This window comes from Cyanistes caeruleus, chromosome 10 (assembly GCF_971803275.1).
Source record: "Cyanistes caeruleus chromosome 10, bCyaCae1.hap1.1, whole genome shotgun sequence".
NCBI lineage: Eukaryota > Metazoa > Chordata > Aves > Passeriformes > Paridae > Cyanistes > Cyanistes caeruleus.
In genome coordinates this window covers 15794893-15818657 of record NC_141710.1, presented here as the reverse complement: position 1 = coordinate 15818657, position 23765 = coordinate 15794893, and the positions used below count along the sequence as shown (strand labels likewise).

The following is a 23765-nucleotide window of genomic DNA, read 5'->3' as shown; positions in this document are numbered from 1 at the left end:
CACACACACACAAACACACACACACTCTGTGCTTTTCCTCTCTTCACTAGGGCTTCTTTTCAATGGGCCAGTGCTTTTGGAAATGAACCGAAACAGGAACCAGGGGCAGACTCTTGGGTGTTAACACCACATCCAGTCAGGGCAGAACAGTGCTGCTGTGGCAGGAAACAAGAGAGCACTGATGTCAGAGGTAAAACTCGGGCCACATCCAGCAAAGGTAAAGCTGAAAGAGCTGTGTTACCTCAGCACAGGAGTGTTGAAGCAAGAAGCCTCCAGGTCAAAACCTCCTTTCACCACCAAGAACATTCCCTTCCAATGCCTCACCTGTACTCCCTGGACAAAATCACACCACTTCTCTGTACATGCAACTGTGTGGAACAATGAATGAGCAACACAGAATTCAGAATGCTCTTTCCAGCTCTGTTACTGATTTACTGGGTTATTTAAATTCTTTTCATTTCACTTTCCCTATCTGTAATGAGTAGCTAATGATACACACACATTTTGAGTTTCTTGGGAAGGTATTGACTTACTATGCTTTTGTCAAATGTTTCAAGGTAACGGTTACAGCTAAAGAATAGAGCTAATGTTACACTGTGATCAAATAATCATTAAACTTGTTATGATGCATCTGCTCCTGCCATTTTCACTGATGATGGACACAGAGCTGTTTTGAATCCAGCTTTTCCTATCCACATGCCTGGGAAAAATTCATTACTGAAGAATGCACCTTTCTTTCCCCTCCACCCCAAAAAACTCCACAGCTGACATGCCACATGTGGAGCATCCAAGATCAGTTTTTCCTTTGTATTAAGCTTGCGTTGCCTGGCTCAAAGCAAGTGTCCATCATTTTCCTCCATCCTCAAGTCAAAGCCACCCTCTCTTCTGAACCCCCCCCTGACATGAAGCACTTTTTATAAACTTTTGCAGGCCACAGCATGGCCACGTGGTTCTTGAGCACCAGTCTCCAGCAGAAAGGAGACTGCCATAAGCAGCACACTGTGCCTGGCTCTCTGCTTACCAAGCTGCCCTGAGCCATCTCCTGAGCTGCCTGACATCTGCTCTACATTCAGCTGCACTGTAGACACACCCAGGGATCCAACTTCAAGTTACACAGTGGGATGAACAAGTGTCTAAAGAAAAGGAAAAACTCTGATGACATCTAGAGAAGTTCTATTCTGAGACTAATAAGCTTCCCCAAAAACTCCTAAGAATTTGGGCCACTTTTCTCCACCCAAGACAGGAAAAAGCATGTCTTTTAACTGCTCACATGACAGTCTGGAAATAGGAGCAGTGTTCAGCAGGATATAATTACATGGTTGTACATCCTGCAGATGACAAGTACAATGTCATACACTCCTGGCACATTTGTAGCCTACGACTTCATTCCTGAAGAGTTTCTACAATGCTCCCTCCTTTCCCACCCCAAGGAATGACAAACAGAACCATGACATTTTCCACTTACTCTGTCTACTCCTTGTGGATGATGCTGATGATCTTGGATGGCTTGTTTGTTGGGGTCCAGACTGGGAGAACTGGGGGGCAATGGCTGGGACCTTTCCCTTTCTAGGGCTGGTGCTCTGCCCGTCAGGAGTGCGAGGGATCTTGGGTTTGCTGGTGAAGGCTAAAGCAAACTCCCTGGAGGAGGAGAGGGAAAGGGTTAGCAATGCAAGGAGAAATATGTATGCATAGCAAGTCTGCAACCAAGTGAAACCTGCAGTATGTGCTGTGACAGCCCAGCAGGTGCTCAGACCTCAGGGAGACTGCAAATGGAAAGGAACATGGCACCTCAGGTACTGTGCATATGCTCACTGCACAGCCTCTAACCTGGCCCTATTGACCTGTCCATCCTACTCAAACCCCACTCTTCCCACAACAGGAGTGAAGAGGTTCAGTTAAATTCCCTGCAAACCAGGAACCAATCTTTAGTTTGTTTTCTGTTTTGTTTATCACATCCAGTGACTCATTCTGGGGTGCAAAAAATACAGAGATTTGCTACAGCACAGGAACACATCCTTTTAGGGCACAGACACCACAATTTCTTCCAGGTATAGGTCAATCTTGGCAGACATAGGCAGCTTCCCTGGCTCCTGTCTGAGATAATATTTGTAGAACTCCCTGAAGGCTTTGTCAAAAGAGCAAAGAGCTGTGATGGTATCTATAAAAAAAATTCCCTAAACATAGAGTTCCTTATTCACACTGAGAACGTAAACCAGGTGCTGCTATTTCACAGTCTGCATGTGCTGCAAAAACACCATTCTTTAAAATTTAGTCAATTACTGTGTGAGGATACAGTGTCCTTTCTTGCCCCCAGCATAAATATAGTTTTTCCCCAATTACAAAAATGGAGGCTACCAGGAACTAGCAAGTCTCTGAAATAATTCTGAATTTAAATTAGTGTTTACACTAGTGAGTCGATTTTCTCTTAAAAGAGAAAAGGTAAACAGTAAAAGCAGAAGTAAAGTAACAGCTACATGAAAACTTAATCATATTAAAAACGGGAAATAAGACAGCCAAAGGCAGGACATCGAAAAAAATAGGTGCCATCTAAAAATCGGCGATTAAAATAGAAAGTCCCCGTTATTACCTCCATGAAAAGAACCCTTTGTGACCATCAGAAGGGTGATTAGGAGGATTTTCAAGATACTTAATCTCCCTCCTCCCCTGGGAATGCTGCTGAGTCAGTGCTGATTAGCCCTTCCATAGCTCTGCTTTACTTTCCAGGGAGATTTGAGCAAGTGGCCTTTCGTATTTTAAATAGCATTATTGTCTGCATTTTACATAGGTATATGTTAACTATTAAGGGCAGAGAAGTGCCAACTGCTAACAGCAGAGAAGTGCTAACTGCTCTGCTAAGAACCATCTCTGCAGCCTTCCACCTATGAGTATTACAAGTGTTAACACTTGTCTGAGCTTCAAAGGAGCATGTGGCAGATAGCAGCAGAAAAAGACTAGTAAATATAAAAAATAAGACTGGCTGGATAAAACCTCAAGGCATGGACCACAGAGATATTTAAGAATTTTTATCTCCATATAGCAGTGTCATTGTTATTGCTTTTTTTGTCACTTAACTCACTTTGGTAAAGTGGGTTAGTTCAAATTAATTGGGTTTTCAATTCACTAGTGCTCTTCGTAATGTTATGTTTACTATGATGTTCTTAGGTAAATTAAAAAGAAAGATTCACCAGCCTCAAGGCAGTTTTTGAGCCACAAATGAGGGTTTTTTAATTCCTTATTCAACAACAGATAACAAACCCCTGGATTTGCATTCCCATACACTAAAAAAGAGCTTTTATAGACATTAAACCATCTCCAGTTTCAGGGCATTAACCTCAGCAGCCAGACTAGTGACAGAGCAAAGCAATGCAACCACAGTCACATCACTTTACCAAGGAAAGAGATACACAGTTCTCACACAAAACGGTTCACATCTGTGCCAGCTCTTCAGGAAAGGATTACATGAAATAGGCTGGTAGCAAAAACTGTAAAGTTGTAAAAACCCTCTTGTTTTTCTCAGAGGATGCAGAGCAGATCTGGTTCCCCATGTGTTCAAGTACCACAGAACCACTTCATCTTTTCAGGTTAAGATCAACAGAAAACAACTAATCCTCAGGATAATACCTACAGCTCCTTTTTGTTATTCTTTAAAAGCTGATCAGCTGAAGAAAGAACAAGCAAAATCTACTGTGGGCAACGTTCTTCAGCATTTGGTAAAGGAGTCACTGATGAAAAGGTGTGCTCAAAGAAAAAAGAAAACAAAAACCCTACCAAATAAAAATACCCAAACCTACAGCAAACTCACACAAAAACCTGCATTTGCACTAAGAAAGAAAACTGTTTACTTGTAAAAACTGAAATAATTGTCTATAACTGAAATATCTGTCTACTTTTTTATAAAGTGCACAACAGACTGACACTGGGATTCAAATAATCAACCAGGAAATAAGACAGGACTTGAACATAGAAAGATTAATTAAACCATTTTCTCCAAGAATACACTGGGACTTTTGGCCATTTTTAGCAGATTATCAGAAAAGCAAGGCTAATAGAGATATAAGAATGTCCTGCAGAGTTTAAGATCTTTTTTATCATGATGATACTGGACCAAGTCACAATACAAAAAAAACCCTTTTTCAGTCAGCCACAATTATAGACTGAAGTCTGTTACAAATTCATCCTTAATTGGCTAAAAAGCACAACAGAGCTATATTCTCACATGATCAAATGCAACAGGGAATATCAATGCAAGACCAACTGCTAGTTTGACCTGCATCAGCTGGAACAGTCATTTGGTCCCCTGGAAATAAAACAACTGCAGCAGAACAGTCACTACTAAGGTCTCATTCTCCTCTCCAATTGATTTTGCATCATTTCACTCATCTCTGTGCAGTTAAGTTCCCCATTTATACTTCTAAGGAAGAGGGGAAAGAGAAGTGACTACTTCTACAACCCAGCTCAGCCCTCCTCTTCTCATACATACCTCTTCTAGGAAGGTCTTGGTATCTGCCTAAAAGGTATTTGCCTCCAGGAAGGAGACATTTCTTAGAGTGGACAAAACTATGAGCAAAGCAGAGATTTATTAGTCCTGTTTGTTTTGCAAACAAATTATAGCCTGCATCCAGAAGTGAAAGAATGAAAAGGCAGGTCTAGCTATTGCAACACCAACATATTAACAAAAGACTCTTGACACAGAAAACCCTGTGCTCTCTTTGACTATGAATGGCTGCATTCCTTTATCTGTAACTCGAGGCTGCATTTGGAAATCCAAATTACTGTATGCATGCTGAGGAAACACACAGTGAAAAGATATGATCTTCCTCTGCAGCACACTGCACCTGTGCCTTCACTTCTATAAAATCCATCCTGAGATTTAGACATACATTTGTGAACAAATATTAAAAATGTCTGGGAACACACCTTTTCTATAACACGTTGTGTAGAAAAGCAAAGCGTCTCACTAAGGTGGGGGACAGGATGCTGCCAATTTGATTTGCTTCCTGGAAGCCAAGGCTGAAAAATAATATCCCTCTCTCCACCACAAAGCAAACAAATCTGCCATAATGTTTTATTGTCTATTTGTATTTCTATTATGTGCTTAGCTACTGTGATAATGGACAACAGAAATTAAACCAGTAATAATTCATATAATTTATCAGATATCACCATGGAAACAGCAGAACTGTTTGGTTGGGAAAAAACCCAAAACCAAAGGCACACCAACCCCACAAAAAACCCAAAATCACACACTGGCATCTGTAGGCCTGAAGGAAACAAAGTTGTAGACACAGAATCTTTCAGAAGTACTAGAGCTGTAATTGACACAAATAACCAAGCACTTCTGAAAAATCAAGTACTTAAAGAGTTGGTAAAACCTTTCCTTTAATGCATCTCCACCCATTCTGTGTTTTAGTTCTGGAACATATTTGCTTTTAAAATTTGTCTACACTGTTTTAAACTTGGCCCAATCTAATTAGCTGTAGGAAAAAGCTGTTAATGTCTGAAGGACACGTGCAGGCCCTGAAAACTTTGGTCCAATTGCTAATTAATTCCTAGTTCTCATCCAAGATATAAATTCATAGTTGTACACATGACAAAGGCTTCACAGAGGGCTCAGGGTGAACATGATAAGCAGGATATGGAGAGAACAACCTTTAATTTTACAAGAATAATTTAGAGGAAGAGTTGATACCCATTGCTCTGTGATCTCATAACTTTGCCTCTTTTGCCATACCCATCTAGTGCATAAAGAGGGACTCTGGTCAGCAGTGCTAGCAACTCAGCTAGTTTAAAAACTCTTAATCCACTTAAATGCTTTATTTTTCTTCCTTCTGCATTCCTGTCCTGTTCCTGCAGTCCTACCTATTTATTTACTAATAAATGATTTTCAGAGGCAAGTGTTGAGTCATCTAAGGAAGCAATCATGAAGTTTTCTTTTCAGAAGGCCATGTTGAGCATACATGTGAAGTTCATTAATAATGTCTTGCTTGAAACTTCTCCCATTCTGAACCAGATGCTTAGAAATTGAACAGCTGCCTCTGGCCCAGCAAAGGGTATTTTGTTTGGCAAGCACCACCACAGCTGTCTCAGGCCAGACTGTATCATACATCAAATGACTTCACAGATTGTCTTTACAGCAGCATGGAATTAGCTGGTAAATCCTGTCAGACTCCTCTCACAGTTTTAAGTTTCCCCTGGCTAGATCATACCTATGTGATTGACCATTTACTTTGTCCTCAGTGAAGTCAGCAGATCGAGAAGACAAGGTATCACCAGCTGGGATGTGTTGGTCCATTCTATGGCCTGATGCAAATACTTCAGATGACTTCATTTCAACTGCTGTTTAAAAAAGAAAAGTTCAGTGAGGAGTTGTCTCATTACAGTTTTATTAGAAATACAATCAAGTCACAGTTCCTGCTGTATGAAGGAAACCTTGAGGTTTTGGCAGACTATCGAGGTTGGGTGGCAGAGTGTATTATGGCTCATCACCTGAGCAAAACAGCTGCAAGTGTAATAATTTAAGCCCTTTGCAGCTGGAAAATAAAACTGGCTACAGTGTGCACTTGCAATGGGATAGGAGCACGTAGACCCCCAGTTAACATCAGCCATGTCCAATATCTCATTAAAGCCACAGGAACACAACCCCTTGCAGTTGCCTGTACATATCCACCACAGTAATAAGGCCACTAAAGACAAAAAATGTTTTACACTTCTGTCAGACTCAATTTCTGCCTTACACTAATAGGGAAGTAAAGAACACTCAGTTTGCTTAGAATCACAAGGCTACCAAGATGTTCAAGTTCAAAGAAATTTTAGGGAAAATCCCTAGCTCCATTCCTGCCATGCTCAGGACAGGCTGCTGTCCTGGTTTGCTCTCTCATGCTGATAAAAATGCAGATCAGGTCACTCTCAGACAGGCACTTTGCTGCCCATGTTCTGTCTGGCATTCAGCATAATAAGAGTAGGAAGATGACCAGGATTTATCTTTGGTCCACAAGTTTTCTGCTCACAGGAGACAAAAAATTAAAAGAGTGCAAGAATTATTGATTCTTAACCAAAGGATAAAAGAGGAGAGGATGGACCCAGACCAATTCAAGAACAACTAAATATTTCCAGGAGGACATTAAGAACTATGCTCTTTTTTAGAGAACAAAAGAGGATCAAGGTTCCTTGAGGCTAAACTTAGCCTCCTTGAGATAGCCCCTTGACAAGGTTAATTGTTCATATGAAGCTTTTACTTTTGGGTTTTTTTCACTCTTTGTCTCTTACTATTCATTTCACAACTAGGCTGCATGAAACTGAGTGCCAAAGTACTCATGTGATGCTAGGAAATAAATATTCTGAAACAGCAGGTTCCTGCTACTGCAGTATGATCATTAAACTGAGATCAAAAGTCAATAAATAGCATATTTATTGCACAGCAGAGATGTCTGGCCTTCTGAGCATGATGAAAGCCTCTAGAGGCAGTACCATTATTTTTACAAATTTCTGATCCCTGCTGTGTCTTAGAAGGCAACAGAAGAGAAAGGCCTTATTTTCCATTGTCTTAAACTAAAGCCTTTCCTATTTAAATATTACAATCTCCACTGCCTTTTGGAAAAGTGAAGATGTTCAAAGACCCAGCTCAATTATCACCCTGCAGGATAAAAGTCCTGTCACTGACATAACAACCAGGGAGTCCAGCAGTGCAGGCTCTCTTTTCTACCTCATTTCTAAATCCCAAAAGATATGAAAGACAAACACATCTGTCACTGCAACTTGCAAAAACCTGAAACAAACCTTAGGCCATCTTTCAAGCAGCTCAATGTTATTTTATAGCCTGGATTAATTATAGGAAGAATTTCCTCTGTCACACACAAAAATTATTTCTCTTTTTACATGTATAATGCATATAAACTAGTGATATGTTGTATATTCTGACCTCAAAGATTTTTCTACAGGAAAAGAATATAATCTAGTGGTCTTATTAGTAGCCACCTGCATATAATTTTGACTGAAAGCAGATGACAGACTGTTTTAAACAAAGGCTACAAGCAAAGTTCTGAAAATGAAACATGTAAGCTGGCAGAAATATCTGCAGCATGAAGGCTTTAAATCAGTATTCATCAAAAATTAACATTTACGTTGCTGACTGACTCAGGCTGCCTGTTTAAACCTCTTCACAAATGTCTACAAAACAAACTATAAGACAGCATCAGCAGCACAGCAAAAGTGACAGAGGTAAGTGCATGCATCTCACTAGAAAGATATCAAAATCTGGTTCACTTGGGCTCTGGATGGTTGCATAATACCTTAGGAACTGCATCCAGTTACACTTTAAAACACCAAATAGGAATACCTTTGAGAACTACATGGCTTAATTTCCTTTACAAAGCACAGATATGTAAAAATCTCTTCTTTTTTTCCCTCTGCAGGAAAACTGCCCAGTCAGTATGCTTTTGCTTGGTTTACAACCTTTGCTGGTGCGAGTTGCTGCCCTTGCCAGCCAAACCCTCTGAGCTGTACTCAAGGTGTTACCGTGCACAGCGAGGCCAAGAACAGCAGCTCTCATTGCTACACAACAGCAAGAACCCAAGTGCCCATCCTGACCAGGAGCTTCTCCTGCTCCTATCCTCCTCTCCTTCTGCATGTTACATTTATCAGCTCTAGGCATTACGCAAGTGAATTCCTGTCTGCAAGACCTCAGTTACTTTTCTCAGAATCCTTTTCATTTCCTTTAGGAAATTTAAAAAAAATAGAAGAGAAAATAAAAAGTATGCTATTCCTTTACTGCTTCAAAGCATATTTTCCAGAAAAGAAAAGGCACACTTTGCCTGAACTTATTAATAATTCTGTCCCGGATATGATGCAAGATCCTTTATCTACGACTGCTGAACATTTTGCCTTAGATCTGTAATTGGAAATGTTAATGAACCCTTGCAGGAAGGTTGAAACTCCCATATCCAAAGTTCCATGATTTCGTGGATATCAGAAGTTCAGTAATCGAGTATTTCAGAAGGCTGTAACCTTTAAAAACCCATGACACGTTTCTGAGCTCTCAGGCCCAGCTGAGTTTGCACTCATTTCAGCTGAAGCTGCAAGGGCAGAATGTTTAGCAGCATCACCCACAATGCAGCCACACAGCACTGGGCTGCCCATCCTCCACAGCCCTGGATGGTCCAAATGCAGTTGCAAATCTCAGCAGATAACTGCAGCTGCCTTCAGCTCTGACACTGAGATACAGCCAAGAGAGCCTGCAGGTGCCAGCAGACAGTGACTCATTTAGATCCAAACAAGGGTATATTTGATCAAGCAAGGGGCTTTGCCTGTTGGGAAGTGCACTGTCTCTGGCTGCAGCTCCTTCCCTGGGCAGGGGACATTGCAGAGTACCCTTCACACATCGGAAGCTCTGGGTTTGATCTTTGGCACTCCCACAGGAAGCAAGATGGAGCGAGGCAAGTGAGACCATTGCTGTCTGCTGACCACACGTTACCTTCTGTGGCCATTCATTCAGCTTGAGCTGAATCTGCCATGTGCCCCAAGGTCCTGCAGACTGACCCAGGCTCTATAAACAGAGGGCCATTTCCTCACTACACTAAAAAATTCCCCAATCTACAGCACACAGTCCAGGCCCCCTACACCTGCCCCTGTCAAGGAAGACATCAGCAATTAAGAACAGCATCTACAGACCATCCTTACATGAGGGGGAAATGCAGAAGTCAGAAATGCTGGACTGGCTCCCACCACAAATGGAAGAAGGACCACTCGGTGGAGACTGCAGCTTCTCATGCCTATTGTGACAGGAACTGTTTTCTGGCCTGGAGGAGAAAGGAGAATGCAAGGTGAATGCTTACAGTATAAAAAGTTTAATATGGGTAAATTCTAATTTCTTCTAATTGCCTGTAATGACAAAGTACAGACTGAAATTATTTTATTATATTTCCTATTGCAAACCATTACTAAGGATGTAATTTAACTGCTTGACTGTAGCTCCCCCAAACCAGCTGACAGCAGACGTATTTGAAAATAACATTTTCTCCTATTGCAATGAAAGAGCCAAGGAAAGGAAACCATAACTCCCTGCAGTCTGAAGACCCAAAATACCACCATGACACTTAAAGAAAAAGACTGTAGAAATGGGCCTGAGAGGTCTTCAGTACTTGGCTTTTTCAAGGACTTAAGATTTCTTCTTCTGAATACTACCAAGATTTCACTTTAAAGAGCAATATGCAACATAGACTTCAAGTAGAGAACAAATAGAACTCTTGATTTCACAAGTGAAAGCGAATCAATGGGAAACTGAGGCAGCTGAAGGACAGAGCAGGGACACAATTCCTTACTAGTAAACAATAAAACACAGCAGAAGTGAGAGGGGTGTGAAAAGTATGTGAAAAGAGGTTGGCAGACATGGAAAGTTTCTCTGCCCAATATCAGGTTATGGTAACTAAACTACATTTCTAGTAAAAAGGATGGAGCCTAAGGAGGCAGTTAATGATTTCACAGCTAAATCAGTTTCTAAGGAAATAGCTAGCAGAATATTAAGTAGTTCAGGCCCCCTTGAGTGATCTCAATCAGCAAGTCTGTAAAGAAGGAGGGAAAAATGTCAAAAAGAAAAAAAGGCAGTGTTCCAGTATTTCCTGACTCCCTCAGCTCCATACAGCAAGAGCTTGTCCATACAGGGATCCCATGACAATTCATCTGAAGTAACTAGAGCCTTGTCTGCACTGGGAAGTCATACAAAAATTAGCATGAAATGGCTGCTACATGTGCAGTGGCTATTCTGCATTAATTTTCTGTGTGAATACTTCTATTCAGTACTAAAGATCTTCACCCCTCCCCTCCTTTTGGAGGTATGAACCAACAACTCAAAGAGATACGTTATAGTATCTCATCAACTGCTTCCTTTCATGATGTTTTTAAATGGAATATATTACATTGAGTCTCACATGGAGAACTTCAAACAAGTTACATTCACTTCAATTTTGAATGGAAGCATTTACAAAAATTTTTAATGTAGTTTAACCACTGTGCTGAATAAGAATACGAGATTTGAGATAATACAGATGAACTGTCCTGGATTGTATCCAAGGCAAAAGTGTCTAACATTTTTCATGAGATTTCATATGATAAAAGCCACTTAAATTATTTGAAGCATGAAATACATCCAGTTCAGATATTGCTTCCAAATTAAGGCAGCTAAGCTTTTATTGTCTTCCTCCAGCAATAATTTCCAAGCGAGTATTTTCCTTGTAAATGAATTTGTACTAAAATTAGAACAGCATAAAAGCCATCAAAGTTTGTCCTTTTCTGCTGCAAAATGTAGTTTGAGAACGTCTTCATCTAGTCACTGCAGTTTCCTGCACACAAATTAGTTAGGTACAAAGGACAAACTTCTCATTCAGGGTGGTACTACTTGTTTCCTGCTTAGAACATGGGAGCACCAAACACTCGTATTATTCCTACCATTTAGGCAGAGCAGGAGGGAAATTAATTTTCATGTATTTTCACAGTGTTAGATTTCTGCTGTTTACATTTCTCCTCTGTGATTGCATAGCGAGGCAATCTGTAAAGGCTGCTTCACACCATTAAACTAACACCTCTCTTAGACCAAGAGCTACCAGAACCAGCATGATGGAAATGTGTTTTTAATTTGTATCCAGCAGTGACCTGAAGCCCTCGTGCAGAGGCACAAGCTGCACAACTGAGAAGATTCAAGTTGTGCCAAAACACAAGACTCGCGTCACTCCGGGATCCCGGGACACTTAAGCAAACACCCTGCCTGGGTAGATGGTGCTAAAGAGGGGCAGCAATCACTTCCAGAGATTATTTCTGATGCAAAAATTGCAGTGCAGTACACCACACTGGGAAATAAAAGCCACTCCCACGGGTTTGACACCATTTTTTTGACTTCCCAGAGGAAAGTAATTTCATTTCCACAAGCTTGGTTTTTCTCTCCACTTGTAAAGCAAGAATGTAATGCTTAGACACTCCAGTGACAATGATGATTTATTCCTGAAAATATACTTTCTAAATAGGCTGTAAGGTTGTCTGTCAGGGACTGAAATGGTTCATGCCTTAAACATTGCTAGGAAGGAGTTTTGCCCATTATAGCAAAAATTGTATAAAGAAGCTACAACCACAAAAGCCCACCCCTCCTTGAAGATGCCTGGCTGGAACTTTGAACTGTGAGTTAGGATGCCTAGATAAGATAAAGGGGACATTATGTTCAATCACAGGTCTAGGGAGAAGCAAACAAGGCTGAGAGAAAGGAATGCATGCACAAGAAAGCCAAATGCAGAGAGAATCCTCCCTGGCTGGGTTTGGGGTGAGGGAGCCCATAGCCCACAGAGGCCAGGTTTACATAGACTCCCCCCCCAAAATGAGGAGGGGGAGGCAGTTTTGGCTGTAACCTCTGGTCAGGGGCACTGAACACCCATCCTCCCTTACACAAACTGACCCAACCTCACAGGCCACATCCACAGGACACTGATGTGGGAGGCAGCTGAGGGGATGTCATAATCCATCAAAGATGCCCAAAGCACTCCTCAGACTCATTCCTAAGGCCTTGCACCACAGGACTGCACGTGATGCAAAGTGATGCAATAAACCCAAAGTCTGCTGCAAGAGACTGTGTCAAACTGTACCCCCCAGGGGGAGGTACCTGGGCATTCCCACCTGGCCTGAGCATGTATTAGTCCATTGGATTCTGTGCTTTCTGGGGTGCCCTCACCACCAAGAAGACCAGAGCTGGAGAGGATCAACAGAACATCCTTGGGATCCACAGAGTGGTGATACTTTCTTTAATTTGTCACTCTCTTTCTGTACCCCCACCTCTTTTCTATTTCTTTCTCTTCCTTTTTCTCCCTCTCTGTCTCATATTTATTATCAAATAAAATGCACACTATTGACTTTGGCACCTTAATTTGGGCAGAGGAATTTCTAATAACCTTAAAAACTGGACTGTAATACTGCCCTAACAGCCAATTCTACAGAATGAGTCCAGGTCTCCAAGCCCACCAAGGATAAAATACGGCATAGGGGAAATGGGACTTTGAACTCTAACACTGACCCCACAGTAAAGCAGCAATGTATCTTTAGGCATAGATTAACCAGTCTAGATTTTTAAGGCCTGCAGTTCTTTCGGCAGACTGCATGAAAATTATTAGAGAATCAATATTTTACTAATATGAGCTAATATATTAATTAATTGCTGCATTCTTCTGACACACATGCACACTGAATTTATATGGGGAGAGGTCTTGCAAAAACTGTGGATGTTGTGATGCTGCAAAAAGTCGGCCATTGTAAGAAAAGACACAAAGTCAGAACTCCTAATCCAGCTAGGATTTTTAATTAGGCTATTAGACAAAGTAGGTGCCATGTTCAAACAATTGCCATTTTATTTAGGGCAGTACTCAGAAGAAAAAGTAAGACTGCAAGACAAATTCTGCCGTGGGACAGTCAAAAATTCTTCTGCTTTGGAAATGTGTGTTTTCTTCATCCTGCTCTTTTAAGAAATAAATGCTTCATGACCAGATCTGGTATGCTACACTTGTCTGCTCCAAGACCCTGGTAACATAATACATATAATCCAATAGGGATGGTACACCTTCCAAAAAGGTATATTTGGATGACACAGGTGGGGTCTCGGTCACCTGCTTGTAGGCATGCTAATTCCAGCATGAGACAGTGGGAGGCAAGATAAATCTGTGACCACTCCTTGTCCAAAACAACAGACTTCACTCAGTCACCTACACCTGTGCAACTACAGCCCAATCAGTCCTCATTGATTTCTGTACCCATTTTCCACACTAAAATGAGGAGGGAAAGTATTTTAAGAAAGAGAAAATATGAACAGGAAAGCAAAGAGTGGCAGAGGGATGACATGTGACCATCTTCAGGACTGATGTGTTGGAAGAACCACCTGTAATTTCATTACATTTCAAGTTAGCCATTCATTTTAACATTTTTACCTATACCAATCCTGTGAGTCTTAAGCACTATTATCATACTCTGTTAGTCTTGCAGTCTCTCAGATTAAGTATCCACAGAATTGAAAACATTAAATCCTCAAAACAAACATGCCTGTATCATAGCCACCTGGACTTGATCAAATCCAAAACTATGCAACTGAAAGTTAAAATATCGTTTAAATTTGGAATCTCATTGGTATTTTACTTCCTCAGGATGGTGAACAGGACAAATGTCAGCTCAAATTAAGAAATACTTCTTCTAACAGAAGGCAAAGAATATTCAAGGATGTCTACATGGTAAGACTCCTTTATTCCAGTTACAATAAGCCTTCTACTCTGACTCTAGTCACATCAAGAGCAAAGTGTCATACACACTTCTGATGAAAAAGTATTTCCTTCAAAGCAGGGAAACCAAACATAACAAGATTTTTGTCTTACCCATTTTCTTTTTCATCTGTCCTCTAACAAACCTCCCCAGACCAATATACTTTGTTGCTTGTGAAGTGGAAGACCCCAGGCATTGTAGATGTTTAGTGTAACTTTCCAATGGAATATATTACAGGAAGATGCAAGAACATATATAATATAATAATATAATGCAAATTTAAATCAACTTGATCAGCAAATATTTATTCAACTATTTTGAGAATGTGACCTCAGCCAATGGACTTTTCCCTGCCTGCAATGTTCCACTCCTTTTTTTGAAATTATCCATAATGAATGTCAATGGCAATGCACTTTTAGATAGAGGAGGTTTAGTTGATAGGCATTGTTATGTTTTTTTTTTCCCTTGTTGTTGTTATGCTTTTTAAAAAAGCTTAAAAAATCCAGCTTGGTCTCATTTGCTTGGACTTACATTAGACATGCAGCTCTGTGATAACCTGGTGTCACAGGTCTCTGGAGAGGCACACCTGTACTCTGATGGACACCAGGAAATTGCTTCTTCTTAGTTTTTGGAGTGTGAGTCATTATCTGATACATAGGAAATGAAGAAAAAAAATAAGGCAGTGGAAAAACAGTTATTGAAGCCATAGAGAAAATTGTACAGAAATATTGTAGCAGAAACTAAATTGCATTCTGGTGTCACTGGGTAAGATGGCCTGGAATCATTGAAGGCTCTTTCACTACATCTTCTCTCACTTTTCCATTGTCAGGATTCTGGACTCTTGAATCCAGAAGGCAGATATTTATAATAGAATGGGTTGAGTTGGAAAGGTTCATAAAGACCATGGTTGGGGTTAGGTGTCCTTTTAGTTCTGGCTCACCTGTGGAATTTTTACCCCTTAGTTGTGGGGAAACCTGACTGCTGGTACTTGGTGGGTGCCTGAGAAACACAAAGAGTTCGGCTGGGCCCAGGAGGGGAAGGGGGCAGGAAAAGGGGAGGGCAAGGACAGTTTGGTGGGCTTCCTGAGCTTTGGAGGAGGACACTTTGCTGAGAGCTGTTGCTGCAGAGGGAAGGGAATTTCACCATCACCCAGACAGAGCTGCTGCTTCTTCTTCTCATTCTTCCCTCTTGGTTGGTGGCCCTGCACCCCCTGTCCTGCCAGGACATGTGGCAGTGCCAGCCACTGCTGTGGAGCTGCTGATCCACCTCAGCCACCGGCCCAGGATCTCAGCTCATCCCTGCCTTTCCAGCTGGGTGTTCCTCAGAGCCCTGCAGGAGCACCGGGACTGCCTGCCCGAGGGGTTTGTGAAGCAAAGCCTCTCCTCCATCCCTTCCCATCTCAGCCAAGAAAGCTGTCACGGGGCCCCTGGTTCTGTTCTGTCGTTAATGCTGCAGTTATTGTTTGTGTGCCTCCTTATACATACTAGTAAAGAACTATCCCCAGATCTCTGCCTGAGAGCCCCTTGATTTCAGAATTTTAATAATTCAGAGGGAGGGGGGGTCTATATTTTCATTCCAAGGGAGGCTCCTGCCCTCCCTTAGCAGTCACTTGTCTTCCAAAGCTGAGACACTATCCAGTTCCAACCCCCTTCACCACGGGTAGGGACACCTTTCACTACATCAGGTTGCTCAAAGCCTCATCTAACCTGGCCTCAAACACTTCCAGGGATGGGACTGCCACAGCTTCTCTGGGCAACCTGTGCCAGAGCCTCATCACCCTCACAGAGAAGAGTTTTTTCCTTATATCTAATCTAACCTATTCTCTTTGTTTGAAGCCATTCCCCTTTGTCCTATCACTACATGTTCTTGTGAAAAAGCTCCTCTCCAGCTTTCTTGTAGGCCCTTTTAGGACTGAAAGCCCACAATAAGGTATCCCTGGAGCCTTCTCTTCTCCAGGCTGAAAAAAGCCACTCTCTAAGCTTGTTTTCACAGGAGAGGTGCTCCAGCCCTCTGAATATCTCAAATTAGTCACAGCACGCTAAATGGCATTCATACAAACTTTATGCTTTTTTAACTTAATAGCTTTTTGCTGCTTGAAATAAAGCAGACAATACTTGATCCAGCACAACGCCTGCAGGAGCAGTTGACTTTTCAACTTTTCTTTTTTCTAAAATAATTTCAGACCAGCAGAATGTTCCAGTATTAACCTGCTCAGCACTTTGCTTTGTGTGCTTACAGAGTCACTGGTGTAGCACTAGAACCCTAAGGCTGCCTGTAGCTTATTATTAAGCCACAGCCTGACCACCCCCTGTGAAAGGGTAGCTCCTTTCTCACATTGTTTCTGCTTCTGAGCATCAGCTCACACAGACTGTGAAAGATTCAGACTGCTCCGCAGGTAGCACCTGCCTCTTCAAGGACAAATTGAGGCAAGTGGTGAAACTACTGTAGGAAAACACAACCCAGGAAATTAATTTATTTCAAGATTCTAAGGAATAGTACTCACTCCCAAGTACTCGGTTGTTAGCAGCTTCTCTCCTGCAAGCTCCCCCAGCTGAGGCAGCAAAACTTCATCTTTGTCCAGATCAGGCTCCAGGATGTTACTGTCCTCCTGCAAGGCAGCAAGAAACTCAGGTGTGCAAGGAAGCTGGTACAAAAAGCTTGGAATTAGTATTTCAGGATAAAAATATACAACACGGCAACAGTCTTCTGTTGATTTTATTCCACAAACCCAAATGTAACCAACTTCAAGTAAAAACTACTGAGAATTCACTTTCCTCTGCCTATTTCTAGAATAACTATGGGTGAGTTATCTTTCATGGATGCTCTGCAGCTTCTACAGATCAAAAAAGCCAGGAAATATTGAAGCTTGAGGGATTCCTCCACCAAACCAAAACCAGTAGTACAAGAATAAGACAGTATTTTTGCTTGTGTTTTACTACTAAAAAGATTTCTCTTCTATCCTGCACAAGATATACTAAGACAGATCCACCCCAGATGAAGAAAATCTTTGCTTTTGAAACCTTTTGTGACAATAAATGTAAAGGACTGTCAAAAACAGTAAATGAGAAGAAGTAAAGGAATCATTCTAAAAAGTTATATTGCATAGTCATGTAGAGAGCCTGGCATAAATGCCATTAAAAAAAAAAAAAAAAAAAAAAGCCACTGGACTCTGATGAACTCCAGAACACAATGAAAATAAAAAGCAGTTTTGCTTTAGTGAGATTTAGACTCAGTTTGAAACAGTCACAATCTTAATTACCTGGAAAGCTGGGTATGTGTGAAAAAACCCAGATGATGGCAAAAGGGTAAACACTTGTAGACTAGGCAACAATCATCTGTATCAAGCAGAAAACAACCCCCATCCTCACCCCCTCAAGAAAACACACTCCAAAATCCACAATATACTGTATTCTGTTGGGGGGTGAAGAAAGTTGCAAAGCTCTATAAACAGAGCTGGGGGGATTTTTTTTTTTAACATGGTTTCTTAATGCTGCCAATCCTGCTCCCTGACATTATTTAACCTACCAGGTAACCGAGCCTGAAAGCATCCCCCCTCTGCCTCCTTGTACAAAATAAGGACTTTGCCCGATGTGCCATCACTCCACTGCTGAAATAACACAATTGGTGCCCTGTTCCTCACTGCTCACAGGCTGCAGCAGATGTTGGCAGCAAAGCCCGTTAATGCAATGGCTTGAAGACCCGTGATTAAGCTCTTTCTTTTGATGTACTCTGCGGCTAGAAGTGTATTTTCACACGGCAGCTCTCTGATTTTATTGCCAGGTGCTGAGTGACAGCAGATCAGAGGGTGTCTGATAAATCGTCACTGTACAGTCACCTCACACAGCTCCAGCCTGTAAGTAAACTCTTGAATCAGAGCTACAATATCACATATTCACTTTTACAAGCAGCTTTTCAAGATGGTCCAAGTCAAATAAAAAGTGAACGCAAAGATCAAATATTAAAGATAAATTAAGTTAGTATTTAACAGACCAGTCAAGAGAATATTGAGAACCAGGAAACACACACTGTGACTGTGGGTGTCAACACACCCCAGAAGGCTGACATCTCAAGGCTGGGTATGTACTCTAGGAGCCAGTGTATCCTAAGCTCTACACTAGTTAATTTAAAGCTTACCAGACAAACACAAAAGCCAACTTATTTCTGAATAACAGCACACAGAGTACAGAATCTTAAATTTATGAAAGTATGATGCCCTTGGAAATCCCAGAATTCTCCTCTAACAGGCTCAACTGTGTCTTGGCCACAGTGTTTAGGAGAAAGTAGTCATTACCACAAGATCTCCTCAAAGCCAGCAGAGAATTCATCAACTCTAAATTAAACACAGATTAAAGCAAAAAATGAAAGCTAATAGTAACAGCACTGGGAACATTTGCATGCTCTTGTAAACAATTAAAGCTGGAGAAAAAACTGCAAATTAAGGCTGCATGAGAGTCTTTTTGTTGTTTCTTAAGTTGCAAAGGTATAAATAAAGGTATTTAGCAACAAATCCTATTATCAGTAAGCAGTCAGAAAGCATGTCACTAAATTGGCAAAATATGGGCATATCCTGAAATGCATCAATTCTGTAGTAGTTTAAAAGTTATGTAAAAGCATTTAAAATTAATTAAATTAAAATAATTTTTAAATTTTCCAAAACTTTCTGTTGCCAGATCACAACATCAGATGTTATCACAGAACACCATTGAGAACAGTAATTCACTGCAATTCCAAAAATACAAAAAGAGTTCCAAGCATTGAGGTAGTGTAGCCAACAAATCTTTGTTTATTTAACAAAGTAACAACATTATGCATTACTGCCATATTTGTAAACTACATTTTCTAAACTGAGGGTCTATAAAGCCAGACGTGCTTGTAGCAGAACAGAATTACAGTTCCCAGCAGCAATAAGGATTCAGAATGTGTTGCAATTAATGTTACACCAAAAACAGTTTCAAACTTGGCTTTTCTTTTTAAGATAATGGCGAAGCTAATGAAAAACTGGAATTGGACACTGGTCTGTTTCAAAAGCCTACTGTCATTTTTTGAGTCAAATAATAAGAAATGCCAGAAGTCCATTTTAATCACGTGATGGTCCAGTGGCAAAAATACATTTCAAAAGGATTTGAGCTAGAGCCTTTGCTGGGATTGTAAGCAGCAGCAACTCATCTGGGAGGAAGGACTGAACAGGAGAATTCAACTTCCTTTCATTCTCAGGAACAGGTAAAGTGATGGAAGTGTTCAACATTAACATGCAATTAACTCCTTCCTGAAAGGTGTGGCATTGATTTATGTGTTTTCACAACAAAACACAGTATCCTTTTAAAAAGTACACTGAAGTTCAAGCAAAGGTATTATCACCTTGGATTCTCACTATACACCCAAGACACTCAAAGCCTTGAAACATCAGTTAAAAGGTGCTAAGCAGCATTTTAAGCAAAGGGAAGTTTTAATGGCTAATCTCCGGGAAGCCCATCTTGCAGTACAACCATTGATTTTCAGTTGGAGGAGTGGAAAGACTATAAAAAACTGACTTCAGAACTGCTGGAGGTGAAACAATTACAACAATCTAATCCTATAAGAAAAAAGAAAGTTTACTGTGTTCCCTTAGAATAAAAAAGGAGAGCTGATTGTTAAAATAACACTCCTTTGTAGCTCTAAACTTAGAATTTCCACATAGCTCTAACTTTAGGCAAAGGGATTATTAATTCACCACCTATTGTTTCACAACACAAAATAATGGATAAATAATGCAACCAGTGCAAGGCTTCCCTGGACACTGCCAGGCTAAGGCTGGATCCTGCATGGTGCTGGACCCCACAGCAGCTGAGAGCACACCACACCTGTTACAGTCAGCATATCTGCATTTTTATCTGCTCTCAGATAAAAACAGAACAGAAGAAGGTCAACATGCACTAGAAAACACATTCTGTCATGCTGCAGTACTAGGAAAAATTTTAGACTTAGTTTTCCCCAGACACTGTCATTCCCATTAATGTGCAGTGAGATACTAGAATGTGGACACAACTGTCTAAGTTTTATCTTATTCTTTGATGGTTCAGGACAAAAAGCTTATATTTTGTCTAAAAGCATGGTTTTCAGTGAGTCTGTTCTGCAGTAACACTTTAACACAAGAACACTTTGCAGGTTGCTCACTCTCCATGTCGCTGACTTCTTCAGGGTAAAACACATGCTATGAATGTATGTGCACACATACACACACACCTAAGTATGAACAAATACTGTTTCCAGGACATCTACCATAGCTGTTCTTTTAAACTTCTCAAGCAAGGCTTCTCAATAAAATCAAAAAATGCAGTGGGGTAGACTTCCTTAAGATACAACTCCCATGTAACTGCTGACACTGTATTTTCAAGCCTCCACTGTGCACTTATGCAGAAATGGCAACACCCCCACTGAAGACTGGGTACAACATCTCCCTCACATGATTTACATCTTGCTTTAATTGTTACTTTAGGTGATCCAGTAAGTTGTGTTGTCTACACCCAGGGCTCTATGAAGACAGCTTCTGAAAAGATGTTGAAATACTGGTATAGAATGCATTTATTAGCAGAGAAGGAAATACAAAGCTAATCAACTTGTATTTACTATGATATAGTTTCTCATGCTTGTTTTATTTTATTTTCTCATGGGACTTACTCCTTATTTGTAATAACAGTTTCCTTTTCTTCTCCCAGCAATTTACTAAATATATTTCAAAGTTTTTAAACAGCAAATAAAATCACACCTTGAATAGATAATGTTATTTTAAGAAAAAGTGACAATCTATTTATAAACTATTCTGGTAATATACTTTTTAACCTCACCCAGTAGCTCTGCTTGAAAGCAAGATTTCTACTGCTACAGTAACTCATCTCTTCACTTATATCAAGCTACAATCCCTTTAATTATCACAGAGGTGGTGAGTTGCCAAAACAAAAGAGTAGGACTTAAAATGAAGAAAAGGTAATGAAAACAGATTCAATTTTCCTGTTATTGCAAGAATAATTAAATAAACTTAAAAACCAAAAGCAAAACACACCAGAAAACCAAAGTCCAGTTTATTGACACAAATATTTTCTTCCTAGGAGGTTAAGGATTTTTCTAAAATGTGTCAGAAAGCCTTTACTTACTTCCTCATATTCCTCTTTGTCGTCATCATCATCAGAAACAATATTATCATTGAATGGCTCTTCTAGAAAGAAGCAAAACAAGAGGGTGTGAGTTAAATTGCACATGTACAGCTCAACAGAATCTCACTATTACCTCGTTTTTACAGGACCAAGATTTAACCTGCTTCACAAACAGACATGTCCTTTTCAGGACAACTATTGGACTAATTTGATCCTATAAGCATTCCAGAAATCACTGAAATCAATTGATATTTTAGAATATGACAGAAATAGAAACTCTGGAATAGTTACTTTCTCACAAAATCCATGGTGATGTCTCACTGTATTTACTGACAAGACTTGAAATGAAAGTGTGTGCACTTGCAAGTTTGTCTATTTTTCAAAGATTTTTTAATGAGACTATTTCTCCCCACAAATACTTTAATATTACACTGTTTTTGTACAGAAAAAATTGGTACTCATGCAGAATACTTATTTTAACATTTGAACAAAATTATTTCCTCAGGAAAAAAGCAGCCAGGCTTATGCTGGAAATCTGAAAACACTACTTGTACTCATCAATGACTCAGACAAAAGCTCTTAATAATGCCATTTTCAGGTAGAAGAAGAATGGTTCTATAACCTTGAAGAATAAATATCATAGAGTGGCAATACAGTGTTTAAATACTTCATTTGTTCTTTTAAAAGCTAGAACTAAGACAGGGTGTGTTTTCTTTCCATAAGCCAAAGAGAGCAGTTCAACTTGTTCTGTGTTTACTGAACAGAGAGATGAAACCAGAATTAATCTTCTTTTCACTATTTGCTTTCTCCTTCTTCAGTCTTCCTTCCAGTCATAGGAAACAGAAAATGGAATATTCCACCTTCTCAGTCTGTATCAAAAGCATCTACAATTCCTATGACCCATCAACATACTCTCCCAAAAGGATGGTGACTGCTCTCTATTCAGGATAAGCCATTTCACATAAAGCTACACCTCAATAGAGCAAGAGATGACCACAGACAGACCTAGTCCCTAAATCCAGTTTTACAAATTTTTTGTAATTGCATTTTTTGCAGTTGGCAGCAGTCTCATTAACATCAGACCACTGACATGAAAGAAAACAGCCAAGGTAATTTTATTTACGGTCCCAAAACTTTGGAATTGTGTCTTATTCAGCCTTTTATTTATTCCTTATTACTACAACATAAAGAAATTTTTAAAATAGCTGACTTTCAAATTCTGACATTCACTATTCACTCTCTTTCAGACCATCACACTATTGTTATTCTTTGAGGCTTCTAATGCCAAGTAAAAACATGAGCTTTTTTATGGCTTTTGTGAAAGATTTAAAGCTCTGATAGCTGCATGCATTCTGACCTGAATTGAGTTGCTTGATTACAAATTCAATCTGTCGAACCATCTCTTCATTTCTTTCCTTGATAAAGCAGCGCAGAATTTCTTCCATTCCCTGGATGTAGCAGAAAACATTGGTAGATCAGTATTTCCTGTGACTACAGTGACAGAGATCTGTTAGCTAAAACATCTCTTTTTGTTTTTGTCAGGAAAAACAGAGGCAGTGTGAAGCAAACCACAGTGTCCAGTTCCAAGTGTTGCATAGACAAAAGAATTACAGTGTCTAGATTGCTTCAGGGATTAAACAGAGACACATCCATGATGAACAGCAAATTTTTATGATATGTTGCTTTTGCCTTCTTAATTCAGTACACAATAGTCATCAAAACAGGATAAAATTTGCATCCACAGAGACAACAGTGCAAGGTTCAGAGAAGGAAAGCAAAAAGCAGAACCAGCTTTGACTTTAAACCTGGTCTCTCTCTTTATGGCTCCTTATAGCCTTGATGTTGTGTCTTTAAGCTTTTAAGATCACTTTCAATCCTCTGTGCTCTGTGTGGCAGAGTATCTGACAACAAATATGTCTCCCTAAGTCTCTGGGTTAGTTTTTATATATCTTAAAAAGATATGCTGCTATCCCAGGAGCAGCTTCCTCAAACACAGAAGTAGAAACAGAGTTGTTACCATTAGACTTTCACAGGAAATCAGTTCCTAGTTCTGAAACCTTCCTCCTTCTGTCTTCCCCAAATAACCATGTCTATACCAGAGTTTAGAGTCCTTTTTAGTGGCTACTAGTGGTGCAGATGGAGCTACATAAGGGGAAGAAGCAGCAGGTGAGATGAAAGCATCTCCTGGGCCACAAGGAGTCTACAAAATGCTAGAAGGACACACAGTCCTAAAATAACACCTTTAATTTATAATTCAGACAGAATGCTTCACACTACTGGGACTCCACTCCTGGGAAAAAGACCTGAAAATATGGCACAAGTGTTTGAGACCTACATTCATATTTCCCTTAGGATCAAAGG

The 23765-nt window shown here is 40.2% G+C and overlaps 1 protein-coding gene across 18 annotated transcripts in view; it reads right to left on the bottom strand.

The window, feature by feature from the left end:
- The window catches only part of ARMC9 (armadillo repeat containing 9), a 66581-nt gene that overhangs the window by 2896 nt on the left and 39920 nt on the right, over positions 1-23765 (bottom strand). For 9 of the 18 annotated variants that reach the window (XR_002866699.2, XR_015274203.1, XR_015274199.1 and 6 more), the window contains 8 exons: positions 22762-22852; positions 21405-21466; positions 16778-16882; positions 14806-14921; positions 9676-9794; positions 6207-6336; positions 1466-1638; positions 1022-1133 (listed from right to left, as the gene is read on the bottom strand). Coding sequence is in view for 9 of the 18 variants with exons in the window: in XM_086843120.1 (XP_086699246.1) it covers positions 1466-1638; positions 6207-6336; positions 9676-9794; positions 14806-14921; positions 16778-16882; positions 21405-21466; positions 22762-22852 (796 nt within the window). In the remaining 9 variants the exon portion in view is untranslated. The remainder of the gene's footprint in view (positions 1-1021; positions 1134-1465; positions 1639-6206; positions 6337-9675; positions 9795-14805; positions 14922-16777; positions 16883-21404; positions 21467-22761; positions 22853-23765) is intronic. The other 9 variants (XM_086843120.1, XM_086843119.1, XM_086843121.1 and 6 more) reach the window with 1 other exon arrangement.